This window comes from Patagioenas fasciata, chromosome 22 (genome assembly GCF_037038585.1).
Source record: "Patagioenas fasciata isolate bPatFas1 chromosome 22, bPatFas1.hap1, whole genome shotgun sequence".
In the NCBI taxonomy this organism is placed as follows: Eukaryota; Metazoa; Chordata; class Aves; order Columbiformes; family Columbidae; genus Patagioenas; species Patagioenas fasciata.
In genome coordinates, this window is record NC_092541.1 from 2,269,462 (window position 1) to 2,286,981 (window position 17,520).

At 54.4% G+C, this 17,520-nt stretch overlaps 1 protein-coding gene and 1 long non-coding RNA gene across 6 annotated transcripts in view; one reads left to right on the forward strand and one right to left on the reverse strand.

Moving 5' to 3' along the window:
• On the forward strand, positions 1-17,122 carry PLXDC1 (plexin domain containing 1). The gene is made up of 14 exons (XM_065856424.2): positions 1-174; positions 1,564-1,712; positions 3,603-3,746; positions 4,048-4,117; positions 4,244-4,366; positions 4,806-4,924; positions 5,084-5,183; positions 6,799-6,894; positions 8,192-8,273; positions 10,339-10,399; positions 11,214-11,343; positions 12,910-12,945; positions 13,103-13,263; positions 14,003-17,122. The coding sequence occupies exons 1-14, from the start codon at positions 120-122 to the stop codon at positions 14,120-14,122; spliced, it is 1,446 nt and encodes a 481-aa protein (XP_065712496.2). The 5' UTR covers positions 1-119; the 3' UTR covers positions 14,123-17,122.
• The window catches only part of LOC136111994 (uncharacterized), a 15,467-nt gene continuing 5,395 nt past the window's right edge, over positions 7,449-17,520 (reverse strand). For 4 of the 5 annotated variants that reach the window (XR_011742183.1, XR_010652787.2, XR_010652788.2 and 1 more), the window contains 2 exons: positions 16,127-16,276; positions 7,449-10,449 (listed from right to left, as the gene is read on the reverse strand). This is a non-coding gene — a long non-coding RNA (uncharacterized lncRNA). Of the gene's footprint in view, positions 10,450-16,126; positions 16,789-17,520 lie in introns of all 5 variants that reach the window. The other variant, XR_011742184.1, reaches the window with a different exon arrangement.

The window sequence follows — 17,520 nt, forward strand, 5'->3', positions numbered from 1 at the left end:
GCCCGGGCTCCGGCTCCGGCTCCGGCTCCGTGCGCGGCTCCCCGGGGGTGCCGGCCCATGGCGGGGCGCTGACCCCCCCAGCAGAGCCGGGGCCGAGCGGGGCCCCCCCGGCCCCCACCATGCTCTGGGGGGGCCTGATCCTGTTCGTCCTGCTGCGCGGGGCGCTGGGCGCAGGTAGGGGGGGCCGGGAGCGCGGGCGGGGGCGGGTCCCGGGAGTGGGGGGTTCAGGGGGTCCCCGGGTTTGCAGCTCCATGCACGGCCCCAGGCGTTGCTATGCCCGCGGGCAGCGGGAGGCATCGCTCTGTCCGTCTGTCTGTCCCTCTGCTGCTGCGCTCCCCGGCGCGGGCTGCGCTTTGGGGGTGTCTTCATGTCCCCCTCCCCGGGCACGCAGGTGTGTGTCACGCTGCACCCACAGGGGCCACCCGCGATGTGGGACCTGCCGTGGGGTCCCCGCGTCCCCCCCAGCCCCAGCATCTCCGTGGTGAAAGCGCCGGCACCGTGGGGTGCCCGGGCCCCCCAGCTGGATGGGGCATCCACAGGGCTGAGGGGACTGTGGGTGTCCCACCCGGGATCCCCCCACTCGGGGCGCCCCGTGGCACGGCGGGTGCTGGATGTGGGCACAGCTGGCTGGGGAGATTTTGGGAAGGATGCCGGAGCCTCCATGGGGGGTTCGTTAGAGCCCCAGGGAAGGTGAGTGGGACCCCCTTTCCTCACCCACCAGCAGTGCAGTGAATCCCTGCCAGCTCAGCCCCGCTCCCCCTGCCTCAGTTTCCCCCGCTGGAGGTGCTGGGGACAGAACCAGCCCCTTGGGACAGCTGGGGAGGCGAGCAGCAGCTCATTAGGCAGCAATTAGCTCCATTCTCCCAGGGGACCCCGGGAACCCCCTCCCCGGGGAGCAGCCTGCACCCCGCAGCTGTTTCCGTGTCCCGCTCCCTGGGGACAGCCGGCCTGGCGCTGTCCCTGCCCGTGGGCGAGCGTGTGCCGTCCGCAGCGCCTCCGCGCGCGCCGAGCTGCCAAAAACCTCCTCAATCTCTGCAGATTTGCTCCCAAACGGCTTTTTCATCCCCCCCCCCAAAAACGCTGTGCTGTGTTTCCAGCCTCCGCTCCATCCCAGGGCTGTGAGGTGTGGCAGGAAGGGACAAGGGACAGTTTTCTTATGGAGTTTGCCCCAATGCCTGGACCCCAACCTGGCCTGGAGGTGGGGACACGGAGGACGTGGCCGTGTCGGTGCCCCATTGCCAAAGCTGCATCTTCCCCATCCCTGGGGCCTCGCACCCCTCCCCATGCTGCGGAGGGGACCGAAGGTGTTTTGCTGCCTTTCACCCCTCCCTGGCAGCTCTGCTCCCCTGCCATGGGTGTCTGTCACCTGTCCCTGTGTCCCACGGCCATCCCTGACCTGAGAAGCCCTTCCCTGCATCGCTGTCGTCACAACGATGCCGCTCATCAGGGCTGAGACCCCTCAAACTCATGTCACATAAGCAGAAGCTGCCTTGCTGGTGGATGGGGCTGATCCCAGCCCACAGGCAGGCGTGGGACGCACAGACCCGTCCCTCTGTCCCCCAGGACACCCCCCTGGGAGCGCAGCCGTGGGCGAGGGCCGGCGGAGAGCTTGGGACACATCGCTGGGGACCGAGGGGACGCGCATCAGCCAGGACATGGTGGGGGGCAGCTTGGCCATCGACACGCTGCCGGCCAACGAGACGCGGATCGTGGTGAGTCGGGGTCCCCGGTGCTGTCCCCAGGGCAGGATCTGGCCAGTGCTTGGCCACCAAGAGCTATTTCCAGGCTGGGCAGGGAGCTGGTGGAGCTCAAATTTAACGTGTGTGGCTGGAGGGTAATTACAGCCCAGCCCTGCGGCCGGTCCTGCCCGCCAGCTCCCGGTGCCATCACGGGGACGATTCCCTCGCCGCGGTGCCACCGGGGTCACCGGGGGGCTCAGGGCTGGGGGGGAAGTGGGGGGTCCCCGGTTGGGGAAGCAGGAGCCGCATGGCTGCTAACGAGCTGAAGCATCAGCGTCACCTGGGAGATCTCGCGTGCTTCTCACATCCCAGCTATGCCTAATTACCCACCCTCAATTAGCTCCTGGTTATTAGTGGCGGGGCTGCAGGTTTCTTGGCAGTTGGGGGAGAATCCACGGTTGGTTCCTGGAGGAGGATGCGCTGGTCCTGGTGACTCGTCCTGGTGTTTTTGGCAGCAGCTGGCTGTGGATTTGGTGGCATTAGTGTCCCCGTGGCACAACGTGGAGCAGCTGTGGCTGTTCTGCTCCAGCTTGGCTTTGCTCGTTGACCACTGGGGACGGAGCGGGGCCAGGAAGGTTCCTGATGTGGAAGCGTTTATAAAAAGCCCAAATCCACCCATGGCCGCCCCATGGCATTTGGAGAGGGCGTGATGGCATTTGTGGCTCACAGGAGGCAAAAAACAACAATTTTCTGGGGCTCGGTGCCATTAGGGGTTGAAGAGCATCCGCCCCCGGAGCGGGGCCGTGTTTGGGGTGAGGGATGTCCCCAACGTGTCACTGTGTCTCGCTGTGTCTGACTGCAGAAGGTGTGATCCGACCTCGGGAGCTGCGCATCCAAAACCATTGCGGGTTTGGGGTGCGGGGGGACCCGAAGGTTGAAGCGGTTGTGATGCTGCTGTCCCACCGAGCTCTGCTCATGGCAGCTCCGCTCCCAACTTGTTCCCATGTCCAAAACCTCCTGTCTCTTAATTCTTGCCGTAACCAAAGCCAGGCAGAACCTCCTGGCCCTGCGGTTATTAAACCCCTGGTTTATTGGGAACAAAGCACCAGGGGGAACAAGGGCACGGGAGGTCCCTTGCTGTCCCTGCATCCTGGGGGTTTTCCACAGCCTTTGCTGGGATGCAGCAGGTGCTGGTGCAGCCTTCCCTGTGCCTCAGTTTCCTCATCCAGAGGGAAGGAAAGGCTCCGGGCTACAGCGAGCAAGGGCTGGATTTGCCGTAAGGAAGAGCCGGGTGTCCCCAAGGTCCCATGCAGGGATATGTGTCCTTCAATAGGTCCCTGTCTGGCTTGCGATGGCTCTTGGCCCATCTCCTGTGTGGTCCCTGCTCTGGTCTCCCAGGGAGTGGGGTTTGGGGGGGCTCTGGGGTGCTGCTGGTGGCTGGGGGGGATGCTCGGGGTCCCTCTCCTTGCTCTGGGTGAGGTTCTGATGGCTCACGCCCCATCCCGTGCTCCGGGGATGTCACCCTGAGAACAGCCCCATTTCCCCCCAGCGTCCCCCATCCTCCGTTGCTGTTCCACGGTTCATCGTTTCCTCTGGGCTTCCTCGCCTCCAGTTGTTTTCGCTTCGCTCCTAGCGGTCGCTTTAGCTGTAACTTCCAGCCCCTGGCTCCGGAGCAGGGTATTTCCATGCCGGGGAGGCTGCGGCCCCTCGTGAGTCACATCTCTCACCGACCAGCCCTTCTTCTCGTGCATCTGGTCTCATGATTCTTCTCGGCACCTTCTCCAAGCGCTCAGCATCCTCTGGCTTCGCCCAGGGCTTGTCCGTGCTGGTTTGATCGCTGCTTTGCGCTGAGGTTGGGTCTCGCTGCTCTGGGGTTTGCATCTCCACGCTGTCCCCTGTCACCCTGTCCCCTCCTGGCCGCAGGAGGACAACCACAGCTACTACGTGTCACGGATCTACGGGCCGGGGGACGCGCGGCTGAGGGGGCTGTGGGTGGACATGGCAGCGGCCAACAGGAGCCAAGTGAAGATCCACGGGATCCTCTCCAACACGCACCGGCAGGCCTCGGTGAGCCCGGCGTGTCCCCCGGTCACCTCTCCCAGTGGGGATTTCCACATGGTGGCACCTCCACCTCCCCATGACATCCCAGTGGGGACCAAGGCTTGATTTACCCCCAGTCCAGGACTGGTCCTACCAGGCAGAAGGGGGTGAGCAGTAGGGACCGGGCACCCACAGGACCCCCAATCCCATCCCTCTGTCACCCCCATGTCCCAGCCCGGGGATCCTGAGCTGGGGTGGAGCCGGTGGGCACAGACCTGTCCCCCCCATCCCCAGCAGATGTTTTTCTCACCCCATCTCTCTCCCGCAGAGAATCATCCTCTCCTTTGACTTCCCCTTCTACGGCCACCTCCTGCGGCAGGTCACGATAGCGACGGGCGGTGAGTCGGGATGGGACTGGGGGGGACACTGGGGGTACAAAATGGGGTGGGTGAGGCAGGATGGGGCGGTGGGAGGTGAGAAAGAGGGACGGAGCATCCCGGGGACGCTGCGATCTGCTCGCTCAGGTTTTATCTTCATGGGGGACGTCATCCACCGCATGCTCACGGCCACCCAGTACATCGCGCCGCTCATGGCCAACTTCAACCCCAGCTACTCCCGCAACTCCACCGTCCAGTACCTGGACAACGGTGAGTCCATCGCTCCTGCCTCTGAAACTGGGCAAAACTCCGCTCTCCAGAGCAAAAAGGGGGGTTCAGCTGGGGTTTTGGGTAGAGGAATCTGGGGTGTTTGGCAGGGGGGTCGGGCTCTGCTCCCCAGGAACAAGCGCCAGGAGCAGAGGAAACGGCCTCAAGTTGCACCAGGGGAGGTTGAGGTTGGATCTGGGAACAATTTCTTCCCCAAAGGGCTGTGGGGCATTGGAACAGGCTGCCCAGGGCAGTGCTGGAGTCACCATCCCTGGAGGGTTGGACAGACGGACATGAGGTTCTCAAGACATGGGGCAGTGCCGGGGGTGGGTTATGGTTGGACTCCATGATCTTGAGGGGCTTTTCCAATCAAAATGATTCTGTGATTCTCTGTGGGGCGAGGAGAGGTGAGAGGACCAACCTGCTCTGGTCTCTCCCCCAGGGACGGTTTTCGTGGTGCAGTGGGACAAGGTTTATCTCCAGGGGAAGGAGGACACGGGCAGCTTCACCTTCCAGGCGGCGCTGCACAGCACCGGGAGAATCGTCTTTGGGTACAAGGAGGTGAGAGACGTTTCTGCTGGGGACAGCACAGCAGGAGGGGCCCTGCGGGTCTGGGAGGAGATTTGATGTTATGAGTGTTCACACACTGAGTCCCCGGTGCCACCAAAGCTCTGGGGACCCGCAGCTGGACCCCATCCCATCCTCTCTAACCCACCGCAGATCCCCGTGCCCGTCCTGCAGATCAGCGCCACCCAACACCCCGTGAAAGCCGGGCTGTCTGATGCCTTCATGGTCCTCAACCCATCGCCCGATGTGCCCGGTGAGTCGCTGCGCTTGAGGAATTGGGGGAGACAGAGTCATGGGGGGGTTGTGGTTGCAGGGACCCCCCCTGTAGATCCCCAGCCCAGCCCTGCTCACGCAGGGTCACAGAGCAGATCACACAGGTGGGTTTGAATGTCTCAGAGAAGGAGCTCCAGTAGTTCCTTGTCCTTCTTGAACTGGGGAGCCCAGAACTGGAGCCAGAACTGCAGCTGGGGCAGAGCAGAGGGGGAGGATTCACCTCCCTGGCCCCGTGGCTGGGAGAGGGGGCAGGTGGGGACAGAGACACGAGCCATCCTTATCTTTGGGCACCTCAAGACGTGAGGATGTGCTGCTTGGATTCATGGTGGGGAGCAAAAGAGCATGAGGAGGCACGTGGGGCTGCGTGGATGTCCCTGGTGCATCTTTGGGGTGCATCTCCCCAAGCTGATGGTGCAGCTCGGGGTGCTTTGGTGAGGAGCCCAACCTCACTCCCACCCCCCTGTGCTGCACCCACCATGGTTGCTTTTCCTCGTTATTTATGGCGCCTGCCATCTGGCCCTCGTTTATTACCCACTTACAACAGTTTGTGTTAAAAAAACCCCTCAGCCTGGCTGGCTGGTGCATCCCCTCCCCTCTGTCCCATTGGGTTTGCTACGTTCTGCCTGTCCCAGGGGTGTCGGGGAGGGGATGGAGACGAAATGCAAGAACTGGGCATGAAAAAACTCAATGAGATGAAGAAACAAGGTTTGAAGGGAAGGACGGGAGGGGAGACCGTGTTGTCCGGCTCATCTGCTGGAAGGAAGGATGGGTTGGATTCTCCTCACTGGGCCACGGAGCCAGAGGAGCATCTTGGCTGGTGCCACCACATCAATTAGCTGCAGGCTCTGGGAGAAGATTTGGGAGAAGCCTGAAGCCAGGAGAGACCCCTCCAGCTCCTGGGATTAAGGAGGAAAGGAAGGAAGGGGGAAAAGGCTTGAGGAACGGGGGCAGGAGGAGGTTTTTGGGGCTGCAGAGCATCCCGGGGAGCGCTGGGAGCCGCGAGCGCTGCGCACGGGGGAGGCTCGTGAGTCACCGCTCAGCAATGTGTTGTGCAGCTTCGTGTTTGTTTAGAGCGATGCAGGGCTGGACCGCGGCCATCTCGGGAGCCTCTGGGTGGGGAGAGGGGGACAGAGAGATCTAAACTCCGCCTAACAAAGCTGGGAAGAGGAGATGCATGCCCTGACACCCCTGCTGCTCCCAGCACTTCCTGCTTTGCTTCTCTGATGGCTGCTGGACATTCTTCTCTCATAGGAGCAACCCCAAGACGTGGGGAAGGAATTGCTGGCCCTGAGGGTGGTGAGAGCCTGGCCCAAGTACCCAGAGAGGTGGTGGATGAACCATCCCTGGAGACATCCCAGGCCAGGCTGGACAGGGCTCTGAGCAACCTGAGCTGGTGACGATGTCCCTGCTCATGGCAGGGGGGGCACTGGGGCAGTTTGAAGGTCCCTTCAACCCAAACTGCTCTGTGATTCCATTTCAGGTGGGGGTCAGCAGCCCCACAAGCTCTCCCTGCCCTCTCTGGGATTTGCAGGATGTTGCACGGGGTGTGCAAGGTGGACTTAAGCCCGGTCTAAAGCCAAGTCTCTGTGTTGCAGAGTCCCGCCGTCGGACCATCTACGAGTATCACCGCGTGGAGCTGGACACCAGCAAGATCACCAACCTGTCAGCCGTGGAGTTCACCCCACTGCCCAGTAAGTCGGACAAGCTGCTGTGGTGCCCTGGGGTGTGTTTTCCTCTATGGATTTTGCCTCAGGAATCAGCTGGACTCATGAGGGTGTTGAGCATCAAGACGTAAAGCCCCGTAAAATCCATCCTGGTGCTTCCAGAATGAGATCGTGGAAGGTTTGGGTTGAAGGGACTTTCAAACTGCCCCAGTGCCACCCCTGCCATGAGCAGGGACATCGTCACCAGCTCTGGTTGCTCAGTCTGACCTGGGATGGCTCCAGGGATGGGGAATGAGCTCCATGGAAGGTTCATGTTGCTCACCTCAGTGCTTTTCCACTTTATTTCCAGCTCTTTCCCACTGAAACTCTTTCTCTTTTGCTCCGTAAGCTACAGCGAATTTTGCTGGACACCAGTTCACCTCAGGTCTGTCTATAAGACATTTTCCACGCCTCCATGCTCAGATGGAATTTCTTCAGGATCGCGTTAGATAGAGACATTTTTAGTGTCCGGATCCAAGGACACGTGCGCACGAGGGAAAATAGTCATGCAGTCTGTAAATACAGAGCAGAGAGTAAATCTGTCACGAAGATACCAAGGTTATGCATTTAAACGGTCTCCCCAGGCTATTTTATGACAATTTTAACAGCAGGCAGGGTTACTGCAAAGCAGATCATAAATAAGCATTCTGCAATATTCTATTTTCTCTCCTTAAGACTCGCTGTTTCATTTCCCCCAGCAGCCAGAGCAGGATCTTCCGAGGAGCCGCAGAGCGGGGAGAACCAACCTCCGCTTCTTCTGGGGAGTTTAATTCTGAGCCTTATTGAGGTCAGAAGTGGCCCAACTGGGTTAATCTGTGTCTTCTCCAGAGGGGCTGGTTAAAGCTCCACATGGGCACACGAAGGAGAGTCAGGACTTGTTAAAACTCCTCATTTCCTTTATTGTTTTTTTAAGTGGCCTCTTGGCCACCTTTTCTAGCCAAGGTGACAAGCAAACGCTGCTTCTTTACAAGCAGCTCGTCCTCTCCACCATGGAGATGTTCTTGCAGAATTCAAATGGCCATAGCAACAGGAGGCTCAACTATTTGCGTTGCTTCCTCCCTTCTGAGAAACACCCTCTGTGCAAGAAGAAACCCCAGGAGCCTCAGATGCACCTTAATTCCCAGTTAAACAGACTGGGAGTGCGTTTTAGGGGCACTGGGAGCGCAGCCCTTACTCACAGTGTTGCACAAAGGCTCAGCTGGTGGTGCTGGTTCCATGGGGCCCTCAGGGATGCCCCCCCGTGCAGGTGTTGGTGTTGCTGCCACGTTTCTCTTCTCTTTTCCAGCTTGTCTCCAGCACCAGAGCTGCGAAACGTGCGTGAGCTCCGAGCTGACCTTCAACTGCAGCTGGTGCCACGTCCTGCAGAGGTACCGGCCACGCGTTTCCCTCCATCCCCTTCTCCCACGGATGTTCCTATAGCTGGGCAAGCAAGTGCAACTCTAGGTCGGATGCCTGTATCAGTTTTGTTCGTTTTTTTCATTATTACATTCTTTTTTTGTTGCTTTTCGGTTCAGTTGGGCTGCTGCTTATAGCCTCGTAGCCATAGTTAAGCGATCTCCGGTTACAAGCCACTGAAAGGAGATATTTCCCAAGGCTGATGGGTTTTGATCCACGTGTTTTGATGCAGGAACAAGTTGAGACCAGAAGCAAGACTCAGGTTTTTGTCAGCATAATTAAACGGAGGGGAACTGGTGCTGGTTTAGGCTGTGACTGCAGACACAAGGCAGGAACACGCTGGGGTGTGAAGGATGCTCAGAGAATCGGGGACACGTCCTCCTTGTTGGGGACAAGACACAGCGAGGGCTGGGGGGCACTTGCTGCTTGTTTGGGGGTAAACAGAGGATTTTGGGGGCTGAGGCTGCCCCTGCTGCAGTCCCACCCCGTGCTCTTCAGCTCCAGCAGCACAATACAGAGCACAAAGAGAGTTTAATGAGATTTTTGCTGCGATATTTAGGGCTGGCAGCAGGGGAGGGGACCCAGTAACACAGATCTGTGGGCACGGGGACAGCGCTTTGTCCCTCCTCCTGCAGCCCTTCTCTAAGACTCACACCTTGTCCTTCCAAGCAGCGATTCGAGCAGGACAGGGGAAGATCTGGAGGGATCAGCGAAGCGACGCGATAAATCAGCATCGATTCACTGCCCTGCGATGGGCTGGAATAAAACCCGAGCCAGGGGAACATAATTTTGAAATGACAAGTTGCTCAGCAGTGGCTTCGGATCAGAGAATATGATGTTCTCGCAGCTGGGATTGATGCGTGAAACCAGATGTGGCTTTGGTAGTAAAACCAAGCCCAGGATACGGTGGTTATAAGTCTGGATTTTGTTTTGGGCTGAAGCTCCAGGGTTTGAGAACTTTGTTGTTCTCCTTAGTCCAAATTTCACGGTGTTTGCAAACCCCAGCTGCCCAAATCCAAGGCGCTGCAGCTGATGTTTGCTCTTATCACGTATAATATGGGGATTTCTCCATGTTTTGGCTGAAATCCGCGCGTTAGCGTGTCGGCGTCTCGGTCCCAAAGAGTTTCGATGACACATAGAAAATACAAACAGCAAATGTGCTTCAAATGGCAAGTTAGAGCAAGCTTAGCGCTATCTCGTTGGCTTTCGACCAGCGGGGTTTGCAAAGCCACTGTGATCTTGCCCAAGGAAGTTTTGTTGGGCTTAAACTTCTATCCTAAGGCCAGCTGGGTGATTTAACCCTCAAGTCCTCTTAATTCTCCTCTGGACAGTAGAATTGTTGCTTTTGCTTCAGCCCATAATTGTTCCGAGAACTGTACTTTAAGCAAAGATCTCAGTGACTCAGCAGGACCTGAAGTTTCTTGTGGTTTCTCCTCTTTTCCTGGTTGGTAGTTGGGTAAATTACGGCTTGCATGAGCTGAACCCCTGGTTCACATCCTGGTGGTCCCCAGAGGCTTCTTAAAGGTCAGAGTGCTGTTTGGTGCTGTTTCCTTCCCTCTGTTCCTGCAGAGATTTCTCTAGCTGGTGTTTTCCTCGTGCAGTTTGTCATTTCGTTAATGTGTTTTTCCTGTGCAGATGTTGCTGGAAAGAAACAAAATAAATAACCCGAAGCCTCGAGGAGATCGTGGCCTTGCCCTGGCACGGAGTCCAGGGAATGGAAATTCAGACTCAGTCTATATATTTTTCCTATTTCTCCACTTCTCTTGGAGAAGCGGCGTTGACCCTTTTCCTCCTCTGTTAAGAGGAACATTTGTGTCCTTCCAGCACAGCTGTACTGGAAACCCCACGTCTTCAGAGACCAACTTGTATAGAATCTTTCCAGCCCTCAGATATTTGTTTGTCCGAGTATCTGGACACAACACCCACCGAGGCAGCGCTTGGGACTCTCGGGCAGCTTAGAAAACACCGGCAATGTGCCAGATATTGCTGCTGTGTCTCAGGAACTCACTACCGTGGTTAATTCTGCTTCTTCCGCAGGTGTTCCAGCGGTTTTGACCGGTACCGCGAGGAGTGGTTGTCCTACGGCTGTGGCCAGCAGGTGAGACCCACATTAGGGCCCTTGCTCTTGTTCCTGCGCTGGCAACGGAGCTGAAATACAGAAATAACAATATCTCAGCGCAGAAAATTCACCCTTAGCCCCCCCTGGCTTGTGCTGGTCTGGGATATCCCTTTGGGCATCCCTGTCCCGTTACAGCGCATCTCTAATAGGGATAGTTAAAAATGGTCCATCTAACCCCAAATTTTCCTCGCTGGTGGCTTGTTTCTCTGTGGGTTCATTCTGGGTATTCTGTAAAGGTGCAGAGACCTCTTTAAGTCACCAAATGGTGCAATCTGAGTACCCTGAGTTCACCTTCTGAAGCGTGACTCTTACTCACTCTCAAGCATGAAGAAATGAGCCCTTGTGATGCCTTTTTTTTGGTCCTCGTTAGCACAATTACCTCCACATTGGATGAACTAGTTTCTTTGTCTTGGGAAGATCAGCTGTAAGGAAACATCTGTTTCTGCTTTTGGGTATTTTATTTTTTAATTTATTTGATTTTTCCTCACTGAAAACTCTGCTTTGTTCCATGTTAACCCAGAGGGCTGAGCAAAGGAGCCCACAGGACCTATGTGAGCTCACCCATGGAGGACCTTGCCAGATCATCGTCATTTGTCCTATTTAAGTGGTTCCCAAACTTTTCCTCTTCTCCAATCCCCATGTCACCCCCACCATGTGTTTTTCTGGACTGTGTCTCTTGCTTCCACTTGGGTTTGAACCCCCAAAGGCTCTAAAGCTGGGGGGCAGAGTCTTCCCCGCTGGCTCTCGCTGGAGGAAAGGGAGGAAAACAGCTCTTTCTGCCTTTTCTCTGCAGTCAGACGAGAAGACGTGCGAGGATTTAGCAGAAGGGTATTCGGCACCTCCCGACGGCTCCGTCCCCCCGCGGGATGGGGACGTCCCCACCGCCACGTCCTCGCTCTTCGTGGACAAGCTCACCACGGAAGGTAGGGACGGGCTGGGGGGCAGCAGGGACACCCTGTCCCTGGGGAGATCTTGCGTTCCGATGCCATGTAAAACCATTTAGTACGTACCGGGACATTCCAATAGAGGAACAGGAGCGGTGGTGGATGAACCACCCCTGGAGACATCCCAGGCCAGGCTGGACGGGGCTCTGAGCAACCTGAGCTGGTGACGATGTCCCTGCTCATGGCAGGGGTGGCACTGGGTTGGTTTGAAGGTCCCTCCAACCCAAACCCCCCATGATCTCATTCTAGAAGCACCAGGATGGATTCCTTTCCAACCCAAACCATTCTGTGATTCCATGATTCTATATCTAAATAAATACAATAACAAACCCATCCTTGAAGGACAAGGGGTGGAAGGGCAGCCTGAGAGGTGACACTCGGTGATGTGCGAAGGGAAGGGATGAAACCCCCTGGTGGGAAGAGTTTTACAGTTTCCTCGCGGCCTTTTAATGCATTTTGAAGGTCAATAAGCAACTTGTCCCCAGTGGGCAGACTCCCCAGCACCCTAATGGAGGTTAATACTCTATATAGGGGCTCATGTTTTTAATGTCCCTGGTCCTGGTGGCTTGGGGCTGGCAGTGCTTTCAGATGGGCAACAACACAGCATCGTGTGCGTGCCCTGGGCTCAAGAATGGTGCTGGTTCCAGCGCAGGAAAGCTCCACCTAAGGAGCAGAGTTTCCCCTGGAGACACCCATGTTCTAAAGCTTGATAATCCTATTAACACAGGGGCTGGCTCCTCGGATCCTAGCGGCAGGTATCACTTCAATTTTGCTGCTTAATAGTCCCTAACGCAAACTGCTAATTAGAATAAATAGAAAGGAACATTAGTAATTGTCCTTCAGCGATGGGAAGGGGCTGGGGGGAGGAATGGAGCGCCTGGCTGGCAGAACTGACTTTGAAAGGAGCAATTAAAGGCAGGGGGAGTGTTAACGCCACCACTGAGATTATTTTCCAACTCATCGCCAATTCTGGGGGGGGGAAGAAAGAACAAGAGGCTTTCTGTGACATAGTCAAGCATGAAGTTAATTTGTAGTCTTGGAAGGGAACAAACAGGCAGCTGCATCAGGCTGCGAACTTGATCTGGAGCAGCTCAACAAAGGCACAAGCGATGGAGCCACTCCCATGTCCCCTCAGCCTGGGGACATGGGGTGAATGTGTTGGACACGCTGGTCCTGTGTTAACACAGCAAACAGGTGAGACGAGCAGTGGGAATTGGTGGTGATTGGTGAGCCCTGTAAAATCCATCCTGGTGCTTCCAGAATGAGATCATGGGTGGTTTGGGTTAGAGGGACCTTCAAACAGACCCAGTGTCACCCCTGCCATGAGCAGAGACATCGTCACCAGCTCTGGTTGCTCAGAGCCCCATCCAGCCTGGCCTGGGATGGTTCATCCACCACCTCTCTGGGCAACTGCATTTTGGGCCATAAATGCTGTGCAAGAGCAGAGTTCCACCTGTGACCCCATCACACGGGGGGGAAGGATGCAGGATGTCAGTGAAGGCTCCTAACTTTATTTATTTTGCCTTTTTTGCTTTCTTCTTTCAGACGACACAAAGCTCAATCAGTATGCAGGAGGAGAAGGTAAGACCTGAGCTGAGCTCTGCCCTTTTCACCTCTGTTGCCGTGAATCCCAGTCTGTGTGTCAGCCCCGGGGAACCGAAGTGTCACTGTAAAGCTCTTAATTGTGGGAAGGCTCCAAGCCCCCTCGGCCTGATGGTGTTCTGCTGATTCTTCGCAGGTGTGGGGAGCAGCCTTCCCTCCAAGCAAACGGGCGCCCCGGTGCACACAGGCACCATCGTGGGCATAGTTCTGGCCGTGCTGCTCATCGCCATCATCATCCTCGCTGGGATTTACATCAACAGCCACCCCACCTCTGCCGCCGCCCTGTTCTTCATCGAGGTGAGCGGAGAACCAGTTTTATCTTCCTCTGCCATCAACACCCATCCCGACCTTATAGAGAACAGCACGGAGCAAAAAAAGAGCAAGAACCTTAGACAGGGCTCAATGCTGAGCTCCTTTTCACAATCCTTCAGTCCCACTTTATCTCCCAACCTCCAGCTGATGATGTTTTAAACTTAGGTTCTCTCCTTCCCACGCTGTTTTATTTTCCTCCCTTTCACACGCTGCCTTTTATTTCCTCCCTCACGCAACCTCAGACTCTTCCACCTCCTCGCGTGGTCGGGGGCTCTGTTAGAGCCGGGGCATAATTGAGTTCGCTGCCTTTGGAATTGCCCAGCGGGATTTTTGTCGCCTGGAGTTGTCAGGCTTTACTGATTGCTGTGGTGCTATCAGCCAGCTGTGTGAGCGGTGCTAAGGATGCTCTAAATGGGAGATTTTAATTCTGGGGAAGATGGGGGGTCCAACCGTCTCCATCTGCCGTTAGAAGGCAGCAGACTGTGCAGCGCGGGCTCCCGAGGGAGGGAGCGAGCAACGCTTAACCCTTGGCCTTTCCTCCTCCCTTGCTGGCTTTTTGTAATCAGCTCTTCCAAGCATAAATCAATCTTTTTAAATTTACTAATAAAAAGTCAGACTTTCACAAAGATGTCACACTGTCTCAGGGCAGTTCCCCGTTTCCCCGCGGGCTCGGGGTTAAAAGGCTCTGCCGTGATTTCTGACGGGTCTCTGTTTCTGTCCGCAGCGACGGCCACATCGCTGGCCCGCCATGAAATTCCGCAATCACACCAACCAGGCCACGTACGCCGAGGTGGAGCCGGCCAGCCAGGAGAAGGAGGGCTTTGTGGAAGCAGAACAGTGCTGAGCGCCTTCCCCCCGCCTCTCGGCCCTCCCGTGTCTCAAGCGTTGGAGTCGCTGTCATTCGATTGCAAAGTCTTTCCCCTCTTGGAAAACAAGCGAGTGGAGGAAAAAGACCCGATCAGAGCATTTGGAAAGGATGAGTCGGGGCGATGTGAGGCTGGACTTGCCTGGATTCCTCAGGGGACAGCAGAGCCGGCGGTGGTGCAGCGGTGACACTGGGCTCTGCCCTGGACGTGGTGATAGGCAGAAAAGCGCAGGCAGTTTTTGTAGCTTTTGGGTTTGTGGTTGGGTTTCTCCTCCCTGTGTGTGGTTGGTCTGTTCCCTCCTCTACCAGGAGCCTCAACAGGGAGCACATCTCGGTGTGGGCACAAGAGGACCAGGCTCTTGGGGACAGCAAATTGGGTGCTTTTTGCTTCACACTGGGGTGCTGAGGTTGGCTCCCTCTGCCTCCTTTTGGGGCAGGTGGCTTTGAATTTTGTCATCAGGGCTGAGAAGCCTTGAGCCCTTTTTTCCTCTTCCCATCCTGCGGTTGTTCTTCCACCACCACGGCTTCTCCTTTCCCAGCAGACACAGAAACCTCCTCTATTTTAAGGGCAAAACCCTGCGGAGGTTTCACCTCCAGGATGTTTGTGAGCCAGTGGCTCCAATGCACTTTTTAGCATCTAATTAGTTTGTTAAATTACTAATTATGACCCTTGCCCCTAAAGGAGACAGAATACGAAAACAAATCGTAGATTTTTTCAAAATATATCCTCATGGTCTGGCTACAAATCCAGGAGGAACAGCACAGGTTTGGATGGAAGAGGATGGGGACAGAGCACTAGAGAGAACCCCTGTCCTCCCATGGATTAAATCCTGATATAAATTAAGCTCGTTTGTGGGCATTTCCCATCAATCAGGAGTGTGGGCAAACATTCCTCCACACCACCGAACAATCACCTGTTAAACATCATTTTTAGAGCCTGCTCAAGCCAGTGGGATCTTTTGCTATTTTTTTATGATCTCTGAGATAGGCCCCATGCCTGGATTTGTATGTAAATCATGATTCCAGAATCTGACCCTCACTAAGGGCTTCGCCACTGGACCCCTCAGGGTTCTCTACTCCTCTGTGCAAGGAGAATTTGCCTAAAAGAATTAAAAGAGAGTCCAAAGTCCAGTGTACAGTGAAGTGTGGTGGTTGTACGAGGCTTTTTTTCCTTTACATTTCCTCTTGATCCTCAGTTATTTATTCTGATAATCATGTTTGGTGCATATTTTATCCCCTGGCTGGTTCAGCTGTCACCGGTGGTGATTACTGCCAAAGGCAGGGTCTGTCTAATTAATGTTTTCCTTCTCATCTGCTGAATTTATATAGCCATTAAAGATAAATATGGATGCTTTGTGGCATTTAGACCCCAGATTATACTTTCTCCTACGTAGCCACTAGGGAGACTTTTGCTGCATCTTATTACGGCGTAAAAGCACCAAAATACTCACGCAGGGTAAGTCAGACCAGTCGTGCCCAGTTGTTACAGCCCAGACGGTCTCTATTTAAACATATTTTGAAGATACATTTTATTCCCAAATAAAGCTTTTGACTGGTTGTTTCTTTCCCCCTGCTGCGTTACTGGATCTAAGGAGAATCAGATATCGGGTGGAAATAACAACATCCAAGTGCTGGAGCACAGAAATGGTTGAGATACAGAAAATACTGCAGGAGAGATGCCAAGTTCTGAGCGCCTGGAGGAAAAAAGGCTTTTCAGTTTGTATTTTTCCTTCAAGGAAAGAAAGAAAAGCAAGCAGGCTGTTCTGTAGCGGCGCAAGAGATGTTTGGTCTGCCTCCTACTGAGGAATGTGGTTTGGGGTATTGTCAGGTAGAGCGTTAACAGCTTCAATTCATCATCTCTAAGATATTTTGGTAGATGGAGAAGTTACTGCCTAAAATTGGGGGTTTGAATTCCCCCAGATCTCCTACTGCCCCTGGATTATGTGTCTCAAGGAGGAGAAAAACCCCAATGTTCTGTCCTACCTTTTGAGATGAGCTCGGGGCGCTCGACGTTCACACCTGGGAAGCTTGTGAGTCAACAAGGAGCCTTTTTCTTCCTGAATATTCTTTGTAGCAGAAGAGAAGAGGTTGTCCATTAAATTCCAGCAAGCACAACGGTAATGTTGCTGATGCCTAGAAAGAGAGAAATGGATTTTCCATCACTAAGATGCCGAAGGGGAGAGTCTGGGCTCACGTATAGCGCTGGCCGCACCACGTTCAACACATCAGGATCAATATTCCCTTCCTACCTGTGCGACTCCGACTTCAAGACGCCGGTTAATCTTGCAAGTCTCAAAGCAAGACCATGGTGATGGTGACTACGACATAAAGAGTTTGATTTTTGCTTTATATCACGTGGTTTTTCCAGCCACATGCTGAGGTTTTCCTCTGCACTCTGACGAACTCAGCGCTTGCTTCAAGCATCATGTATATTGACCTGTAGATTCTAACTTGATAGCTATAAAGGGGCTGTTCGCTGCGCTCAGTGCGGTGCTCAGCTGGTTAAAACAACCGCTGCGGCTCCTCATTTCCAAACCCTGTGCCCTGGCTGGTTGTGGCAACCGCTGAACGCCTTGTTTGGGTGTAAAATATGAGGAAAAAGACACCGTGTATCTGCTGCTTGGCCACTGGTCTGCGTTCAGCAGCTGGGAAAACACAGCACGAGGGTTATCAGACCAAGGAGAGGTTGGTTCTGCTCCTGCAAGAGTTGGGGGTCAATCCCCCCTATTTTTCACATAATGGGGGCAGGACTCAGATAAACAATAAATTCTTTTTAAGAACTAAAGGCCTACTTTCCACATACTTGAATTTACAGCACAGTTGGACTCTTTTGGGGGACTAAAGGCACTTTATCTGTCTTTTAATGCCATGTATTTGCTATGGATTATCTGCATGGAACACGGTCTTAATATTAAAAAAGAAATCTTCCTTTTGGATTGCTTTGTTTTCAAAATAAACCACGCAAATTATTACTGGTCATGTGGACTTCTAAGCTTGTTAAATATTTAACATTTACCTTTCATCTTGTATTCTTTTATTTGAGACTATAAGAATATATATATATATTTTAAGATGAGAATTCTACTCTCCCACTGCCTTGTTCTATTTTTTCTGAGCAGAGAAGCAGCAGATATATAATTAGAATATACATATATAATCACTATTTATCTATAGACATCTACACCAAAGAAAATACTTTATCAATCTGCAATAAAATGGCAAATAGTTTTCATACTAAACAACATCCCAGAAACAGGCGGAGGGGGGGGATATTTTAGCCATTATGCAATTAAACACAGGTTTTTACCTTGGAAATGCAACTGCAACCTGGGGCAGCACAGCGTGCTGAACCATAATTAACAGCACTGAAGCAAGGA

Coding starts and splice junctions, on each gene's coding strand:
- PLXDC1 (XM_065856424.2), top strand. CDS start 120: ATGCTCTGGGGGGGCCTGATCCTGTTCGTCCTGCTGCGCGGGGCGCTG. Junction 10,400..11,213: donor CCTACGGCTGTGGCCAGCAG/GTGAGACCCACA, acceptor TTTTCTCTGCAG/TCAGACGAGAAGACGTGCGA. Junction 13,264..14,002: donor CCGCCCTGTTCTTCATCGAG/GTGAGCGGAGAA, acceptor TTCTGTCCGCAG/CGACGGCCACATCGCTGGCC.